Source organism: Hydractinia symbiolongicarpus, chromosome 1, assembly GCF_029227915.1.
Source record: "Hydractinia symbiolongicarpus strain clone_291-10 chromosome 1, HSymV2.1, whole genome shotgun sequence".
Taxonomy (NCBI): Eukaryota; Metazoa; Cnidaria; class Hydrozoa; order Anthoathecata; family Hydractiniidae; genus Hydractinia; species Hydractinia symbiolongicarpus.
This window is the reverse complement of record NC_079875.1, coordinates 4402812-4423930: the sequence shown is the minus strand read 5'-3', so window position 1 is coordinate 4423930 and position 21119 is coordinate 4402812. Positions and strand designations below refer to the sequence as shown.

The 21119-nt window shown below is 32.0% G+C and overlaps 2 protein-coding genes across 3 annotated transcripts; both read right to left on the bottom strand.

Annotated features, from left to right (window-relative positions):
* Positions 1 to 2566: 2566 nt before the first annotated feature.
* On the bottom strand, positions 2567 to 9513 carry LOC130631987 (anoctamin-7-like). Of its 2 annotated transcripts, none has more exons than XM_057444442.1 (8): positions 9360 to 9513; positions 7717 to 7952; positions 6787 to 6902; positions 5061 to 6470; positions 4548 to 4678; positions 4238 to 4425; positions 3747 to 3952; positions 2567 to 3272 (listed from the first exon to the last, which is right to left on the bottom strand). In XM_057444442.1, the coding sequence occupies exons 2-8, from the start codon at positions 7939 to 7941 to the stop codon at positions 2681 to 2683; spliced, it is 2868 nt and encodes a 955-aa protein (XP_057300425.1). In that variant the 5' UTR covers positions 7942 to 7952; positions 9360 to 9513; the 3' UTR covers positions 2567 to 2680. The 2 variants fall into 2 exon arrangements, with proteins under 2 accessions (XP_057300425.1, XP_057300424.1); XM_057444441.1 differs by lacking the exon at positions 9360 to 9513 and adding an exon at positions 8396 to 8512.
* Positions 9514 to 9923: 410 nt separating this feature from the next.
* Positions 9924 to 20852, bottom strand: LOC130632013 (dual specificity mitogen-activated protein kinase kinase 1-like). Its single transcript, XM_057444443.1, has 10 exons — positions 20516 to 20852; positions 16906 to 17128; positions 16407 to 16553; positions 16055 to 16132; positions 15931 to 15982; positions 15149 to 15273; positions 14586 to 14831; positions 13631 to 13692; positions 11961 to 12006; positions 9924 to 11308 (listed from the first exon to the last, which is right to left on the bottom strand). Exons 1-10 carry the CDS (start codon positions 20620 to 20622, stop codon positions 11207 to 11209), a joined length of 1188 nt encoding a protein of 395 aa, XP_057300426.1. The 5' UTR covers positions 20623 to 20852; the 3' UTR covers positions 9924 to 11206.
* Positions 20853 to 21119: the final 267 nt, after the last annotated feature.

Here is a 21119-nt window from a genome sequence, read left to right as displayed (position 1 = left end):
CCATTCCAGAGCCTGCAGGTCGACTATGTTTCTCATATGTACACCACTTCCTTGGTATAACGACGTATAATCACCAGGACATCCATAAAGCACCTTACACACTTGCTCATTCTCCAGTAGGTCTTTCAAGCCCAGATCAAACACTTTATTTCCCAGCTGCTGTATATCAAACAAATATACAGGTTTATTCTTCGCTCCAAGTTGTATCAAAGATACCATCTCATTTTAAAGTACTCCTTCACAATCCATCGCCAACATTTGTTCATCTTTCAGTTTGCTTAAAACATTTTCTGCGAGACGCATTGTTTCAATGCGTTTGTAAGTCACGTCCACCCCCTTCATGAGATCTTCAAATTGAGCGAGATAATTTTCATCTTCGTCACTGCTCGAATACATGACTAGTCAAGAAATGCTTTTTTTTCATCCTTGGTTGACATGTTGCTTAAATATTGTTTATACCATTTCGCCATGACAACGTCCACAATATGTGCTCAAGGCGGTTATGACGTAATCAAAGACAGATCATTCGCCTCGGCACAATGCACTTCTTAGTATTGATGAAATATCATATTACATTTTTTTTCAGAAGATTTAGATGAACCTTGTACATAGGACTTGCTATTTTTTAATACAGGATCGTTTTTTTGCCGGTTCTTTGATGACCTGCCAACATTAGACAGACGTTAGCAGTGGTAAAATTGAAAGTGTTTGGTAGACGAGGTTGATAAAAATCATATGAGCAATAGTAAATATTTTTTAAGAAAGATGTTATTTTAGCAGATTTCTATTGTTGACATTAATGAAAATAAAAGTTCTTTCTTAAAGCTTTGTAAAAATAACTTTTAGTAATTTAGCGGTGAGGTGAGGTGAAAAAAGACATGTAGCTAGCTAGCTATTTTGCTAACATGTACAATAGGCAGGCGTAATAAACTATTATTAAATAAAAATAAATATATTTTTTATTCATTTTTCTACTTAAAGAACAAATGCTCTTCCAAGTTTAGTCAGACTAGCTAATTGCATTTTTCAATTTAAAGAACTGATGCGACACCTTAAAAGTTTAAACCTTGTTGATTTGTTATTTCCAGCTAGCAGACACATCACACTTGTGCAAAATTTATCCACAACAGTCACATTTAAGCTAGCTAATGTCACCTTTCGAAACATTTTTGGGTCTGAAAACACCACAAAAAAGATTTACAGCTAAAATTAAATTATCCCACAAGACATTTTTGTTAAAAATCCTGAAAGCGTGCGAACCAAAGAAGAAATTATGTAGCTAGCACCTATAATTATTGAAAATGCAAACCAGACCTTGACGCTTGGATCATGTTTATCAGTAGTGAACTTATTTGAAATTTTTATGTTTAGGGGGGGGGGGGGGGGGGGCGCTTATTCGGCAGGGGCGCTTATTTAAGAAGGGGCGCTTATTAACTTTACTAAAATAAAAACAAGTAAAATGTGTCATTTTATTTCTTTCTTTTCACTTTTAACGAATAACATCTAAACAAAAATTATTCTATCTCAATGTTTTCGTCTTCCTGGTTTGAATCTTTACTTTTTTATGCCTTGTTCCAAATAAGCGCCCCCTTCTGATAGCCGTGTGATGAAATAAGAGCCCCCTCTGGCTATAGGGGGAGGGAGCGGTTATTCAAGCAGAGGCGCTTATTAAAAATGCCTCTTGTGGGTGGGGGAGGGGCGCTTATTATGGCAGGGGCGGTTATTCGGCAGGTGGCACTTGTTCCGTCATTTACGGCATATTAATTAACTTTCGCCATACTTTAACTATGAAAGTTCCTAGCTGAGGGAATCGTAGCAAAAAAACGAAGACTAAAGGTTGCTAAGCAAGGTGCTTAATTTTTGGTCCAGTTTTAAACCTAGTCTTTTTAAATGGGTTGTTTATAAAAAAATATTCTGCTAAATTTTTAAAACGTTGAAAACATATTTTATACTTGGCTAGCTATCCATCTAAGCTAGCTTTAGTTTTGTTTTCTTGTTGAATATATAACTAGCTAGATGCCACAATCTAAGACTTACACTTTTTTCCAAAGAGGTACTAGACTCCAAGATAAAAACCAGCCCGCTAAATTGAGCTGGGTTATCTTATATCACCATATTCCAAGAAAATAAACTTTTTTTTATCTAATCACACATTACCATATTCTGTTGATTATGCTTCTTTCAAGATTTCATCACTATAATATAGAGTTTTAGGGTAGACAAATAATAACTTGGTTTGAAACAGAGTCTTAGAGTCTAAAAACTCAAGCTCAAAAAAAAGTCAAGCGTTGAAAAACATAACCATAATACATCGTCTCCGCCATGTGAAGAACGAGGCTCGATCAAATTGCTTTCACTAGCCGCAGAACCTGTAACGAGACAAATCATTAATTATTTATATTAACCAATATACCAGTTATGAATAGCAGCATATACCAAAGTCTTGTTAGCTGTCAAGTAAGCGCAAGCGGCTTTGACATCACGCAACAATCCCTGGGGACGAGGATGAGTCATATTTCAATTTTAACTTTCCAACAGTGACTTGCTAACTCCTAATAATCAAAACTTGTTTTATTTTGTTAAATCTTACTGCAAAATTAAAAATAATTATTAAATATACAAATATTTTAAATAAAATTTATTACGATTTCTAGTGAATATTCTGTGTGTATAAAAAACATCACAACATTTGATTCAGGTAGTCCTTTGTGTATGATTCATCACGCTCACTCTGTTGTTCCGGTTCACGTGGGGACGCCGGATGAACGTTTATCTCCGGAGGATTGGGTGACGAAAGCCGCTTCATCTCGACATTGTCTACATTATTATGTGTGCTACCGTAATTATCTTTATTTTCGTCCAAGTTACGTTTGTTGTCGTGAAGAGTATTATTTTTAGGTTTGTGATTACTTTTGCTAATGTTGCGAGTAGAATTTGATTTCTCCTTTCTGTTTCGAAGATGATTTTTATTTGACAACGAAGAAAACCGCGTATCCTCTTCTTCCTCACTACCACTAACAGTATCTTTGTCCGGTTTTCTTTTACCCGTCCGGACTTTATAATCCCTTAAAGCACAATGGGCTAAGTATTCCTCTCTTTTGATCTTTAAGTCTAATGCTCTGGGACGATCTGGAATTATCCACGATAATATACGAGAAGCAGCAGTGACGATCCATTGAAATAAAAACGCAAATGTCAACCGGATGGCCATTATCTCCCAATGAATTTTATTGAAAGAATAGGGCTTTGTTGATTCGTGAAATCCTGGAAATCTAAAAAAAAGGGGGGGGGGGATAATAGAGATAAAACGGGTCAAACAAAAATATTATTAACCAAATTTATAGTTTAAAAAAATTGAACGCAAAAACAGATACATGGTTAGGTGAAGTTGTTGGATTTAAAAAAAATAACTACTATGCTAGCACATCTGCTTATACAAAGTAGTTTGTAAGAAGTACTTGACCTTTACTATAGCTTATCTGGGAGTAAAAGTAAGAAAATTTTTCTCGAACGTTGTAAATGTTTTATTTAGTTGTTTTTTTTCATGAAAAAGTTTCAACCAAGGACAAAAAAATAATAATGGTAGTAATAAATGACTGAATTAAAAAGAATAAATAAAAATTGAATTGTGGAAACAGTCAAGAAATAATATGGTAGCTGCGAACGTTTTCCCTGACAAAGTTTTGTCGATAGTGCATGAAAAGCATTCGTTTAACAAAGAAAAATATAATATACAGGCTACCTACCTACAAAATGGTTGTGCTTTACCGACATGTGCAAATGGATCATCAGGACGTTCTCTTTCCGTAAAATCGGATACATTGAAACTTGACAGACTCCAGTTGACGTACCCTTTGAGAGATCCATCTGGACTAAACTGATACTGATACACCAATCGTGGAATAAATTCTGAAGTGATTGCAAGTACAAAACCGTTCACAAGAACAGCCAACTGAAAGTAATACAAAAATAATTAAGCACAAAAGAGCACGTGTTGAAACAGGTCATCAGGTCATTATTTAAAAATAAAGTAGAAGTGTCAGAAACAAGTAAATTTGGAACATATTTTTATGTTAAGTACAACAAAGCTTTGAACTGTCCCTTTAACCACAGTAGGGGAATTTTTATATAATATATATTCTAACAACAAATCTTACAAACACACACTATTTTTTTTTATTTTGTTTCGTTTTGACTATCATTCAGTCTTCAAACGAATTTAAAATACTACACTCACTGCAGTGACGGTGGTAAGTATATCATGCCATACTCCTATACCCTCAGACTTGTAACCAACTGGACGACGAAATGAATGTATCATGTTGATGGCATCAATGCGAATCTCCACTAGATTGGTTATCAACGCGATAAGCGGAGCCAGCGGAAACGCCGCCACAAACATGGTGACAAAGCCGTATTGGAGAGCTGAAAAATTTATTTGTTTATTTAAAGTGTTTTTGCGACTTAAGAGCTCTGCATAGTAGACAGTAATTTGTGATAAAAAAGCAGAATATACCGGTTAAATAAAATATTTTCATTTTACGTACCGACTTCTTGGTATTCCCAAAACAAGGACAAGCAGTCTTGTGAGACCAGCTGATAGTCCGCTTCCCACACTGGAACATCTGTTGGTTTTTTTATATCGTGTCTCCACGAATTATATTTTTTGCGTAAATTACTAAATACAAAATTTTTACAGTTTTGTTGTTGTTTACTTTATTGTTCAAAATTTCCGCGTTTTTTTTCGAAAATCGTAATTTTTAATTCCGCGAAATAGCTTTTTAAAAACCGAATAATTAAATTCCGCAAAATTTTATTCCTTGTAAATTTACAATATTTTTCAGAAACTTTAAAAAGAAATTCTAACCCGCAAAATCTTTTTTGAATTTAGGCAACCGCGCAAAAATTGTGCAGTTTCTCGAATCGCGATTTTTTTCACACGCTAAAATTTCTGACAATAAATTAATACATGAAAAAACTCTTTATTTAAAAAAGAAACAACTTAAAAAAAAACATAATCACGTTACAAGACAGTGAACTTAATTATTAACAGAACTTACGGTAGTAACAACTCCACAAAATTTCCAAGCAACTGCTGTCCACCCATCAGTATCATCAACTGTACGCACAACTCCAAAAAACAACCCTGTGCCGAACACCCCTCAAGTCGATACTCTTTAGCACCAAACCTCTGATAATTACCAGGCCAACCAACAAAAAACTCACTTTTAAAGAAAGCAACATAAAACACAGACGCATATGTGTTACAGAACTGAAACCAAAACATCTTCACTGTAAATGATTTCTCATATAAACTTCTAGTTCTGGGATTTTCCCATTCTGTCATCACAAGTGCGAGTCGTTTGTAGACCAGTTTTAAGACGTTTATAACTACTAAATTGATACAAGCTGCAGTACCGGTAACAAACAACTTCGAATTTGTCCGCAGGTTACCACCACTTGATAACAACACACCAAATATTACAGCACGATAAACAATAACACCAACTAAAGCTGCTATGACTAAAGTTATAAAAAAGACGACAACCGAAAAACCGCCAGTTAATTTGAAAAATTGCTCCTTCTTTGATACTGTCGGTTCCATTTTACCTGTTATTGGATTTCTTCGAATCTTTTTAGCAGAAGCGGAATATTGCGGCCGCACTACTTCCTCTTCATAGAAATCCATTGTGTGCCAATTGTAGGATAACGTCCACTGCTGTCGCTTCCAGTATTCAAGATAAACTACAGACCAGATGGACATAAATATGGCGTAAAACGCCGTCACATCATTGTCAAAAAAATGGGTGACTTTTGCATATAAACAAGAAAAGTCTTTCAGATGATAATACGAACAAATGTTATCACAAAGAGGACACATGTAATACAAGGATGCATTTTTAGGATAGCAAATTTCTTCGACTGGTTCAAACCAGATGCTTGATAAACATCCGTAGAAAAAACAAAGTACACCAATCAACGCAGCTGGTAGAAGGTACGTAGTATAGAAACCAAGCCAAGCGTAATAAAACGCAATTTTAACACCAAAATAATCCTTTATTGCTGATATTGGTTGATATTTAAAGATATGGAAGAAGCACGCCCACTCCTTCTGAAGTTTTTGACGATTATTATTTGGGATTTGATTGACGAAATCAGTTAGTAGCGGACCATCATGACATGGGTAGGCTGCGGTAAGTATTCCAAGTTCAATTAAAACAGATTTGCCTATCTGGTCTGGTTTATCATCACCAAATGGTGTACATTCTAACACGTACGACACTAATCTCGTTCGTTCCATTTGACAAAATAATTTATCCTTCTTGTTTCCATTTAGAAATTCAGAACGTCTGTTTTTATCGAATAAGTCAGCGAAGTAAAGTTTTTCTTTGAGAAAATAAGAATTTTCCACTTTGAATGGATCAATGCCATCCCACCAATCACGTATTTTTTGCAAAACTTTATCGTACCTAAAATTTAACAATGGATCATATTATGCTATTACATCAATTATTACTATGCAACTTGTTTTTCGCCGTATTCCTTTGATTTTCATTGGATAACAGCAAGTCAATAAATCACATGTTTCTGCTGGATGTTTTTAATCCAATAGATAGCTCTATGCAACAATATCTTGCTACAAGGCGAATTTAACTTATATAAATTGTTCTTTTTGTATTAAAACTAAATGCTGATCCACGAAATTAAGAATTTTTTTCAAGATGGTACATATATCTGTAGTGCTTCTGTAGTGTCATAAAATAAATAAAAGTAAATCCAACGTACCAGACTGTGACTTGTATATCATTCTCCACTGTCGGTAACCGGACATTTAAATCTTCTGCTACATCGCATAGCAAATCAAATGATGCAAAGACATGCCAAAATTTTGTTTTTCCATCCTGAAATAGAAAACAAATTGTAAATTTATAATAATAGTAATGTAGTGTATGATACAAAATATTTTAGGATATTTTTTACACGCGCCATATGTAAGAAGCAGGGAAAGATTTTAAAGACATTAACGTGTCTAACAAATGTGTGTCAACAATATATTCAACAAAAGTGCTAAGGATTGGTTCTCACCTCGCACTAAAGAGCACTAAAGGGCACTAACACTATCTCGTGTTTCTTTCATAAGTGAGAATCAGTTTCAACGTTCATTGTCGCTCATTAGTGCTGTTATTCGAGCACTAACGAGCACTACGGCTTAGTGCTGTTATCTAAAATTTTTAATAACAGCACTAAGATTCTAGTGCTCGTTTTATTGTTTTCTTCTGAGATCAAAGGTGCCGACATTCGTGCAGGGGTATTTTGTACAGAACATGATTTCCAAATGACTTCCAAATAGAATGTGAATTGTGAATTTATTCTACGTTCCATGCTCAAAAGAGATCTTATATAAGTATTTTTCCCCTATAGTGGAATCACTTTAAAACAGACGAGTGCTCTTTAGTGCTCAATTTCCATCGCTCTTTAGTGCTCTTTGGTGCCAGGTGAGAACCAAGCCTTAAAAAAACAGTTGATAAAATATCCAGACAAGTGAAAATATCAGAGGTCAGGTGAATAAAGAGGTCGAATAAAAGGAAGTGGTCGAATGAATAAAAAGTTAAGTGATCGAATAATGGAAAAATCTATGAAGTTAATTATAAATATGTAAATGCATGATAGAAAAAAAAGACTTTTGGAGGTAAATAAAACTAAAACACTGTGTACCTGAGAAATTATTGGTTCTGATATCTTCAACCTCCGTTTTCTTAAATTACGAAAAAATGCTCGCCTTCGTTTTCGGTTTTCCAAATTTTCATCTGTTTTCGCAACCAGTACAAAATCTATTGGTCTTATTTTGCCTCGATGTTTAAAATGGTTATGAGAATGTACACTTGGTGTTCGCTTCAATTCAGTGCTTTCATGTCCAAGAAGAAACTGATTGTCACACATTTGTTGCAAATCTAAAACAAAAACAAAAAGTTGGTGGTGTTAAGGCGTAAGAATTGAACATCCAGCTTGAAAAAGTAAGAAATTCTTACTTCTTTCATACCTTGAATAAAACGAACGAACGACTAGAGAATCAAAGACACAATACAAACGAATCAATAATCGAGCAAAATGAAACAAACGAATGCCGAAGTGTCAAACACAGAACTTAGCAATACAGAAATAATGCAGAATATAAAAAATTTGCTTCCGGTGAATGAAACTCATTGTGAGCATTGCCGAATTCGTGATATCAATTCGTGAGTATCGTGTGAAAATTGTCAGGTCTAATATGCCAGTAGTAAACAAACAAAGAATCAAGCAAACAAACAAACAAACAAACAAATAAAAAATAAACAAAAAAGAGTTGGGCATAAAATATTAAGCTAAAAAAGAATCCTAAAACCAGAACACTTACTGTCACCAACAACTTCTGAAAACGATTTCACAGAAATCATTTTCGTTGTTAACAACTTCTTTTTATGCAAAACCCGTGTTAATAATGATTTAATATTTTCAAACTTGTGAGTTCATCAGTTATGGTTTATAAGAATGATAACAGACTCGAATCGAAATTAGTGGCGATTAAATATTAACTTTAAGACTTTGAATTATATATTTCTTATTTATTAATGTTAACAAATTTTTACTCATTCATTAAAGTTTACACTATCAATTTTAATTTGTCATCTTCTTCAAAATATTTGATTGGTTTGTTAAAGTGTACAAGCGTTTGATCGAAAATAAAAATGGACATTTTCAACTTTACAACCAAAAGTAAAAAAATGCGCGTTAAAACGTATCATATTTAAGTTAAATTTTAATATTTTATATAACGGTACATTCCAATTACTAGACTGTTGGAACATTTGTTAAAAGGAAAGAGTTCTACTACTAGTAATTTTCAAAAACACCTGACTGTATTAATTAATTAATTAAGCGGAAACGAGTTTCACCATTCATTGAATCGTCCTTATGGACCTCCTAATGAATGGACGTTCACGCCACTTCAGGCTGGCCACTCTTTATTAACCTTTTATTTTCGTGAGAGGGTAGCAATTCGAAACAGAGTAAGCGCCTGCAGTTGTTTCGATTCACCATACTTTAGACACAGATTTACCTGATTAAGAAACCTTTATACTCCACTAAAATAACCTACTTAGCCTTAAGTTGTGATTTTGTTTTTCTTTTAGCTTTTAATAAACGGAGCTTAACGTTCGCGGAAATAAAAACTGGATGAATTCTAACATGTACCACAACAAAAACAACAACAACAACAACAGCAATTAAAATAACAACATGCAACAACAAAAACAACAACATCAACAAAAACACAAACAAACAATCATTAGGCACTCGTAAAATGATAAAAAAACACTTACTATCAAAGAAACCATGCAATCTCAACTTTGTTCAATAAATCTTGTAAACAAAATTATATTTTTCAACTGCAGACGAAAAAAACAACAATTAGTTTCAATGACTTGACATTACATTGACGATTTTGACCTTTCTAATTATCTTGTGTTTAACCTATGGATACAGACGATTATCACATGTGGCATTTTAACCCTGTTTGGTAGTATGTAATATTCTATAGCATGTCATAAAAGTAAAAAAAATGGTAGCAATAATTTTTTGCTGATGTAAGTACTTTGCCTCTGACGTCATGCTAAGCTGGAAATTGGTCCAAAATTCATTTACTTTAGTTATAGAATGAATTTTAACATTCTGTTTGAAGTTTCTGATGGCCAAGTAAAAGTTATTGAACATTTTTCTGGCTTTACCATAATTTCTGAGACACAATGGCAATAATTTCCCCCAAATCTGACTTTCCCGATCGTTAAGAAAAAGGAAATTGAGTGTCAAAACTTCATAGAATGATTTCTCTTGAAGAGATGCTGTAAGGTCTGGGGTCATAGCAATTATCCAAGATGGGAGCTAAATAGTTTACAAGCAGATACAAATAAAAACTCAGTAAATATTACAGCAATGCACCGTAGCTAACAAGAAAGAGAATAGCAGTGGAGCCAGATTCTTTCTATATAAACATCGGATACAGTACTTAATCAAACACAGACAATTTTGACTAAGCCAGTAGAAACATCATTTAGCACTCTTGGATTTCTGAACATACACAAATCAACTAATTTAGATATTAAAGCATAAATATCGTAGCCAATTTTGTAAAAAATAAATGCCTGATGCAAGTAGATTGAAATAGAAAAAAACTTTCTGACCATAATAATGTTTAGTATTTATGTCAAAAATACAATTCTGATATGAATGCATGTCATAAGGCTTAGTGTCAATGTAATACAACATATAAAAGTTGAAAAATAAGAAAGATTGTGTGGTTATAATAAACTTATGCATCTATGAATACATTTAGATACGTAACTCTTCCTCATTTTAACAACAGAACAAAAGAAATAAAAAAATAAAGCATTGTTTTAAGAAGTTTCTTAGCGAATGTTGGGTTTTAACATATTTTAGGTATCTAAAAGACTATAGGTGGTAGGAAGTTTTAAAATCATAGTTTAAAATAACACGGTATAAAAGAACAGTAAGAAGTTTAGTAAGGACTCAAAAATTGATACTTCAAAACTGCTTCCAGCGTAGGGTAATTTTGACAGCATTCACATATAAAAATACACATAAGAAAATGAAAAATTTCTTAAAAAAATCAAAAATCAATGGATCATCATACACATGAAAGAAATTTTTCAGCCAAAAAAAAAAAGATCATAAATCATTCATTATTTAAAAACAGATAATTAGAAAAATCAATAAAATCATAATTTTCGAAACATGTAACTTGAAAACAAAACCAAGAACAGAAGAATTTTCAAACTACTTCCTTGGCAACGTTATAAAGACAAAAACAAACGTTTTTGAACCCACAAGAAATATATATGCACAATGTATATGGAAATATATCACGTTTGAAGTCAAATTGTTTACGTTTTTCTTTAGAAGAAAATGCAGTAAAAACAAAGCGTGCAAATTGCAGATATTGGAAACAGTCAAACTAAAAAAACATAAAAATACAAATGGGTTGGCATAAATAAATAGTCGTAAAAATGGAAGAAAAAATAATTGTCCAGTATATCTAGGTTAGGACTGGTTTCATAATCCTACGAAATAATTTGTCCATTCGAAGCATCATCGATACTTCCACCACTACAATAACTGTGATGGCTTTATTAAACATCAATCTCATGAAAATTCAAACATTAGTTTGAACATCAATACCCATAATACGTGTGACCCATCCTGCTAAATCTATACTATTTTTGTCTGCTTCAGCTCGTTTGATCCATGGATGCACCTAAAAATGAATTTAAAGCATATCATAGACATATTTTTTTTTGAAAACTTATTCTATCTCCTTCATTTATTTACCCTGTCCTTATAAAAATTTGAAGAAGGTCACTTGTTAGGTGACAGCACTAATATCTCTATTTCAGGTGAAATGTTTAACATACACCCACTCACTTACTTTTTTGTGACAACATATCACTATTATGATTAAAATATTAATAATTTTATTTACGAAGGGTGAACAGGGAAAATACCATTTCAAGCAACAGTAAAGGTTTTTTACAATGAATATCAAGTGGAGGCATAGGAAGATATTCCTGTACAGAAAAAGAGCAAATAACTGGCTTTAGCCATTTAGCCCCTCCATAATTAAATTCAACAAAAAAATGAAAAATTCCAAATGTTTGTTTTTGACAGCGTGTTTATAGGGTACTTGTGTGGATGATCTTTAAAAGGATGATCTTTAAAAGGTGTTCTTTTGTCTGAAAACTTAGTCCAAGAATTACCAATTTGAAAAGGATAAAAACCAAACATGGAAGAAACCAAAATAGTAGGTAAAAAGAAGGTACACTAATTCATACTAATGTATATAATCAGTCTACAGGACACACTGATCCTGTGTAAACATTCAAAAATAATAAAAATAATACTAATCTAACCAATAATTCTTTTAAGTCAGCTCGGTCATTTGGGTTCTTCTTTAAACTATAAAGTAAACAGAATACATTGTCAGGATTGATCTGGTGTTATGTAAACTTTGCCAGCTCTAGACTCATGATTTAAATGTCTGTACATCATTTCAAAAGAATAGAAACAGGATATAATAGTTTGATAAAAATTATATACAAAAGGTTTCATCTGTCTAATTAGTGAAAGAACATTAATTTTTAATTTTTGATTAAATTAGTTAAAAACTAAATCATTAAAGAATGGAAAAATGTGATATTGATATATTGATATATCATTATATCAAAAGCCTTTATAATTTAATTTATTTATATCTGCATTAAATTACTGACTTGAAATTTTCCTGCTTTAATATTTTCTGCTTTACGTTGGTAAACTTGTGTTTCATTTACACCCACACAAATTAAATTGAGAGTATAAAGTAAAATTTTTGTAAGTCAATGTAATCTCCAAATTAAAAAATAAAAAATGTTGAAGAATAAATTTAAAGACATGATAAAGAATTTCTGTTATTTTCACCACAAGATCGGGGCTGTTAACATCCAGCAATCCCTATTCACTCCAAATAAACACTTGAATTTCAAAAACTGATATACCTGGATAATTGGCACATAAAATAACATTTATATGGGGCTACCCAATGGCCTTTAAACCTTTGTAAATGAAACTTGGATGTTAAGGTGAAATACTAGAGACATCCTTACGATAAAAAAAAGAAAATATTTTTAAAATTTTGGCAAATTTTATCCACAAACAACAAAACAAAAAAACGAATAAATAAAAATTTTAAGTAATTAAGTTGGAAGGTTTAAACACATCAGACTTTTCAAAAATAAAAATAAAGAAAAAAATGAGCTTTAGGTACTAGCTTCATGTGTTTATACAGAATCCCATATCACTTTCCAATTTGAAAAAAGAAACGTAATGAAGAATATGTGGCTGAATAATTGGCCCAGGACTTATAAAATAATCAAATCAAACATGGCCAGTGATTCTAATCAAGCCTGATTAAAATAGATTTAGTAACACATAATGCAAAATTAATTGGATTCAAATAACATATGCGCAAAAGATTAAACTTGCTTGAAATAAAATACAACAAAGCTAGAAAATACAACTTTTATTTCATTAACAGAATTAATGCATGTAAACGTTTCTTCTGGTCTTTTTTTACATTAAAAAAATCCAGCATTTGACATATAGTATACTTACAGTTAAACGAATTCTTATAAAAGAATAAAAAAAATATTATTTACAAGAAGATTTTAGTCCTTTCATTTTACAATTTTGACGAGTTTTGTCTTATAGGAAACTATCGTTCTTGATGCCTTTTAATCACTATAGCAAACTTCAGCCTTTATGAGACAAAAGTAAACAAATTTATTTATTTGTTTTTAGAAAATTAACCAATCGTACATGTCCTATTTGCTTGCATATATACTCCATTTGTTCATAACATGACTCGTGCAAAAACAAACCAGATATGGGTTTATTATTAATATAGAGAAAAGAAAATTATTTAATAAAACATATGTTCCAGTTATTTAAGACATGAAATAATCTTGTGATCAAGAAACCAAGAAATAAAGAAGATTCACAAAGAATGCATAAAACACAAAATTAAGATAAATATACACCTTACCATTGATTTATAAAATCACAAAATTCAGTAGAGAAATATTGACTTGGTAGTTTTGGTGGTTCCTGAAAAAGAAACAACAGCTTTTTCAGTAGGAAAAAAAACAATACAAAAATAAAAAAGGATTGTGGCACAGTTAAATTCTTTTAAAAATATTATGACAGTTTAACTTGTTTTGATTGTATAACTTTAATATAGAAGTTGAGACAATTGGGAGTTCATGGTTTGGTTTAGTTCATGGAATAAGAACTGAGCCATAGCCTTTTTTATACAAAAAAAAACCCAATGTCATTAAGTTTTTCTAACTATTAATTCAAAAATTGAAAACACTGGCAACAGTATAATTCTACATTTTTAGTTCAAAATATGATTTCTATTTGTTTCTGTATATATAGGGAAGTATTTATTTATTTATTTATTTATTTATTTATTTATTTATTTATTTATTTATTTATTTATTTATATTTATTTTTTTAGTTAGGGAATTATTAGTATTTGTTTCCAATATGAACTCTCATATCACTCTAAATAAATAAGCACCTCCATGCTTAAAGATTTTACATCAGAAACAAAGCAAATTATATTCTTATTTGGACCAAGAACAACGCCAGGTTTGAAATATCCAGTTTTCATGGCATCATTGTTTGAAATGCTTTATTGTACATATTATCACTGTTTTTTTACTCTGTGACAAATTTTGGGCAAAATGAAATGCCATTGTATTTATTAAAGTTAACAAAAGTTAAATTTTGAAGGTACGGAAATACAGCAAATTAAGAGTTGCGAAAAAAAGAAGAGAAGAAACAACAACTCAACGTAAAAAGGGAAAACAATCTAAATTATTTGCGGTAAATATCGACTACCATGTCGTCCATTCATATTTTTAATTCAGAGGATCAATGGATTCCTACATTAGGCTTACCTGAAGCCCTGATAATACATCATGAAATAAACATACCTCATTTACAATATAATCAAGTAATTCAAAGATAGCTAGTGATTTCACTTCAGCAGACCCTGCTGGAGGTTTAGCACCTGGAGGTAATACAACTCCTTGTGAAGATGGATCCACAAATATCTTTATTAAATCTTCTGTTGTCAAACAAGGAATCGGGTATCTTCCTAATGCTAATTCAACAAGACTGAGTCCAAGACTCCACAGATCAGAACGGACTGAATAATGTGTTCCTTGTAGACGTTCAGGCTTAAATTAAAAATAATGTTTTAACTAAATGTAGGAGATGATTTTTGTACCAAAATTAAACGAAAGATTTTAAAATTATAGCACATAATTTAGAACTCTGTTAGCTTTGACTAATACAAGCCTCTTTTGTCTTGGTTTTAACAATTTTAATAAAAAGTGTTGAAAAATGTTTTTCGAAATTTATTTACAAACATTTTTCCCCATATTTCTTTTAAAAACCTTAAAAACAGTCACAATTATGCCACAATTATGCAAGCTATCAATGCCTAAAATAACTTACTCAACTGAAACAGTATAAAAGTGTACACAAAACTCACCGACATGTATGACCTCGTTCCCACAAACGAGTTTGCCATTGAATCTATTAGTTGCCCACTTACACCAAAATCACACAATTTGATCTCACCTCGAGAGTTTATTAATATATTGGATGGTTTTACATCTAAAGAAACATAAAGTTTTTCAAAATTAATAAAGAAATTTTTTAAAAATCAATTATTTTAAACTTATCACCCAAACCAAGCTTCTTATATGGAAGAATAATGTTATGTTCACTTGCAATTTAGCCACAGTTTTTTCAATAGAGTTAATCTTTATAAAAAAGTGAAATTTAGGCTGTAATACCAAAAACATTGTCAACCCAACATTGTCCCTTAAATGACAGTAAAGCAAAATACAAATAAGTTTGATCTCTTAAAAGTGATAGAACTTTGCTATGATTTTGATACTACCATAACCTGTGTCCATTATAAATGTCTGAATAATAATTTACATCCATTTTCAAATATTGTTGTTTAGAATTTAAATAGATTCCTTCAATTACAGCAATAGTCTTGATTTTAAATCAATTGTAAACTAAATCTGGAATATAACAAAGCTACCAAGAAGATATCAATATGAAAAAGCGTTAAATTCCACTCTCTTTCAAGGTATGCAATAAGCATAGAGTATGTATATACAGGGATATAAACATGAAAAATGCAATAGGATGGCCATTTGAATTGTTTGCATTTGGCAATAAAAGATAATCATACAATTCATAACAGATTTTGACAATGGTTGACAGGCAGGTGAAGGTGGTGGGAAACAATTTCCTTACCTCTGTGTATTATTGAATGCTTTTCCCGTAAGTATGACAAACCTTTTAATACCTAAATACGTAAACAAATTGTACATAAATTTACAAATAAGCCAAATACAAGACACAAAATATTTCAACTTACTGAATAAGTAATAACTCCTAGTATATTTTCTGGTGCTCTTTGAGCCTTTTTTAAGATTAAGTCTAGTGAACCACCATCCTAAATTTAGCAAAACTTGAAATAACCATAGTATATACACCATACACTATAATATTCAACAAAAACAAAAAATACACAAAAATAAATCAATCATGACTATAAAACTGGTGACATGAATTTATTTCATTTCTTCGTGAATCTTGCTTTGCATGTCAAAAAATTAAAATAAAATTTTGATGAAATTGTTTTTTTAAAAAAATTAAGCTTTTTAATAAAAAAACTGCACTGACTGAAAACCACCAGATTCAAATAACATATATACTGATAGTCATACCATGTATTCCATACAAATCGAAATTTCACCATCATTATAAAATGCACCATAAAAACCAACAATATATGGGCAATTGCATTCATGAAGAACTTTCAATTCTCGCATAATTTGATTTCTAATAGCTGGCTTGATTTCAAGGCGTATTAACTAAATGAATATTGTGTGTATAAGTTTTTGCAATAACAAAATTTATGCCCTATGTCAGTCTGGATGTCCTCAAATTTAAAGCAATCTTTTCTATATGAATTATAATTTGAGTCTCACATTTCTTAAAATCTCTAATAGCATCTTTTAATAAAAAAATACATGCTTGAAAATCCCAACCAGGTCATAAAAGAAATATAAAACTTTTTTTTCACTTGAAATGACATAGTTTAACAATGTTGGAAATCTTTTTAAAGACTTAATGTTTAATTCTTAACGCTGTTTGAAAAAATCAACTGTAAAAATCAAAATTCACGCTTCTTTAAAAAACAATATTAAGAAAACAATACTGTACCTTTCTAGCCATCACCAAATTGGTTGGTTTATGATTCACTTGTAACACAACACCGCCATTTCCAGCTCCAAGCTCAAGAATTCTTTCAAAATCTTCATCACGAAGTTCACCTTTAATTTTGTGTTTGTCTCGCAAAAATTCTTCTAGCCTAGATTTTTGGTCTTGGCTAAGATTTTCTAAGCTCAAATCACCCAATTTTAATTCATCGATTGGATCCTTTTTGCTGTAGAAAAATAAAAAAAGAATAAATAGTTAAAGTCACCCAACATGTTGGTATAATTTTAATACCTGAAATAGATTCTTTAATCACTCCAATCTGCCTTTAAATTTAACAATATTGTATCTGATAAGCTTTATCAGAGTTGCTTTTTGTGAGAACAATTTTAAACTGCAATGGCTATCATTTTTACATTGTATGTCAGACCTATCAATAAAAAAAAGCACCCAGGCGCCTCAAGCTTTGATATGTTTGCACTAGTGATTCTGAAATATAAAAATTATGAAAAGAAAGTAAAAAAATGAAAAGTACATCAAATTCCTTTGTTGTTGTACACTACACAGAGGTTGTTGTTCTAGCGTGGGAAACAAGTGTAGTACAAGTTCCAGCAATGTTCATTGCCTGGAATTTCAAAAGTTGTGAGTCAAGGCATTATATAATTAAACTTTGTGACCACTTGTGGAACAAACAATATTTATATGACGACTTGTGGAACAAACGATTACGGAAAGTTAAATGGTGACTAATAATGACAATGCTAACAATGGATTATGAAAAAAATTACTTAAAATAATATTCTTCTATTGTCAAAGATCCTTTTTATCTTTTACTTATTCTATTTTTTTCCAAAAGACAACCCAGGCCTATCGATAAGAAAAAACACCCAAGTAATAAATCACTCTTAATAAATAGAATAAGTTTATGACTGCATATTATATAGTCTTTTTTATCTATTTTATTTTATCTTTTTTATATATTTTGGTTCTTTTTTGCTGTATATATTAAGAAAGAGAACATTGATTTCCATGTGAGATGAATTGATATTGCTCAGCGAGAAAAACATTTTTTGGAATTGGGGGAGCAATTAATGGCTCAGCTTATTTCTGGTTTCCCAGAATTGAGCGACCCTTTGCATGAGCCTATAACATCATCATAAAGGTCTTTGAAAACGTTGTCTGAAATCAAATTGTGTCATTCATGGAAGAAAATAACCTGTTCAACAACTCCCAACATCATTTTCACGGTGGACAGTCATGTCTGAGCCAGCTTCTTGACCATTTCGACAACATTCTACAAATACTCTGCAACAACTCAAATGCTGATGTTGTATACTTGGATTTTGTGAAAGCATTTGAAAGGATCGATATAGACACAGACCTTAAAAAGATAGAAAAATTAGGTATCAAAGGCAAACTACTCAAACGGCTGAAGTCCTTCCTAAAAAACAGAACCCAATATGTCTCAGTAAATGGTCACCCCTCACACACCACAAAAATCATCTCTGGCATACCACAAGAAAGTGTGCTTGGACCGCTCATCTTCCTTATCCTTATGGGGGATATTAATCTTTCTGTAAAAGGACGCATCACTCTCAAGCTTTGCAGATGATACAAGACTTACAATGAAGGTTATCTCTGAAAGTGACATTAAAAATGCAAGCGGACCTAAACTCATACAAAGTTTGAACACCTGCAGTACGGAAAAGACCTAGATCTAAAGTCAAAGTCAAAGTACAAAACAACAGCATCAAATCCAACCAAAAACACAAACCAAAGATCTTAGAACATTAAGTTCTCCCAGCACTATGGAAATCGCTTATCATCTCTAGACTTGAGTACTCCTCTTAACTCTGGTCTCCTGCTAGTAAAGGACAAATCAAGGTACTAGAAGCTCTGCAATGAAGCTACCTGAAAAAATCAACTGTGTACACAGAAGGACTTATAACAACACACTTAAACAGCTCAAATTGTACTCGTTATAACGACAACGTGAACGCTATCAAGCCATATACAGTTGGAAAATAGCTGAAGGCATTGTCCCAAACCTTCACCCAACCATGAAAACCCATGCAACAGAAGGAAAAGGCCGTCTCTTTTAACTACCACTGGTGCTTAACAATTCCACAAGCTTCACTAAACTACACAACAGGTTCCGTTATCAAGCTTTAAGAACCTTCAACGACCTGCCGAAGTCTCTAAGAAGCATCACTTTATGTCCAGTTTTAAAGTTTAAAACAGTCCTTGACAAGTTTCTCAAAACTCTCCCAAATGAACCTCCATTCCCGGGACAAATGAAGCCTCAGAAAAGAGTATAGACACTGTAGTTTGATCTAACCCTCGTCCTCCTCTCTTTAGAGATGGAGTAGAAGAAGAGGAAGAAGTGACTGGCGTCGGTCGGTCACGACAGGCGTGAAGCTACAACTTCAAAAGTTAACATAAGTAAGTAGAGTAGCAAGTTTTGAAATCAAAATTGCCAACCAAGCCAGCCAAAATTTTTGTAGAACTAGGGGAACAGTTATTAACGGTTAAGCAATTTTCCCTTTTCTCAGAATTGGGCACATCTTTGTGTGCAGGAGAGCAATCACTTGCTTTTAATTATTAGACTTGGTGTGTTATCACATGTCTTGATAATATTTTGATGAATGTTAAAACAAAACATAATGATATTCAGGCTTTGCACAATCACATTTATGCTTTATGACAGTCTTTAAGGTATATAAAGTCTTAAAGAAAGAAAACTTCAGAAGAGAACTTCGGATGATTTGGAAAATAATAGAAAAACTTATTTATATATAAATATGCTATCACTAATAGTCCAAGCATGTTTTGACAATCCTCGCTATTAAAAATGATTTATTAACATATTAGTATCATGCCTCCAACTTGGTTCCAAAGCTTTCTATATTTTCTTGCTTTTGCAAACCGAAAAAGTGTGCAAAAGGAACACATTGGAGCAACATTGATTGACAAAATTAAACTTTAATGTTTACAGTCAGAGATTAAAAAAAAACTTAACAAAATATGGTTCTAATTTTATCTATGCCAAATTAGGCATGGGCAAGACCAAGAAATACATGTTAATGTCTTAGACCTTTTTGAATGTTTACATTTTCGCAGTAAGCCATTCTGGCTCTAACAACTGCGTGGCAGGCAGAAAGATGGGGTAGCTTGCTTATTCAGCCTATTTCTTTTTACGGAAAAATTGCAGAGGCTTTAAACTATTATTGTGTGCAGATGGATAACTTCTGACTTGACGTATATTCATATAAAGTCGGATCCGGGTTGACATGCTTGAACTTTTCTGATCATTTTCAACAAATATGACCAACATTTAAATTCAGCACCAAAATTTATGGAAACATGGAAATTTTCAAGTATAAAAATTAAAAAGTTTAAATTATACAATAAATCCTGTTCTAATAATCATTTGGTGTTCTAAATTTCCAATGTTATATAATTTTTGCTAATAAATCCAAATATGCCACTCATTTTTTACCAAAATTCCTTGTTTTCTTTTTCAAAATTTGATAATGTTAACCCGGATCCGAGAATGCAAAGAAACAGACTGAAAAGGAACTCACTTCACCTAGCACCAACATTAAAATTTACTTACTAAGATGATGGCTCGGATACACTGTTTTCTTGGACAGGATCAAGTGAAGGTTGTGCTGGGTTAATAATTAATCCAAGATTTAGTTTATTTTTCCTTCCCGATGCCATTTTTATAGAGCAGTGAAAATGAAATTTCTTAACTCTTCTTTTCGTCTCTTGCTTATAAACAGTGCATTACGAAATAATTAAAATTTGTAAATCAAATTAATTACTTTAATCCTAAAATAGAAAAGCCCACAAATATAAATATCATTGAGAAAGCACGGGGAGTTTTTATTGAAACAAAAAAGTGGTAGGTGTTTTGTTGTGTTATTGTTTTGTTTCACCACCTCTTCCAAATCTAAATGTTGTTTTCGCGCACGCATGCGTATGTGCCAAAAGATCGAATGTTTTTAAAGAGCAAACGGGATATTTTTTTGGAAAAGGCTTAGGGGCCGACTTCGCACAATATCCTATCACCCCAATTTGCTCAAATTTTTGAATCTAAAAAGTTCGTTGAGGTTGTTCTATGTTTGTGGAACAAAGGTAATCCGGGAAAAGCAGAGTGTTAGTTTTATGCTGCATGCTATTACATCATATTTCTACTTCCTTTACCTTAGCACTTG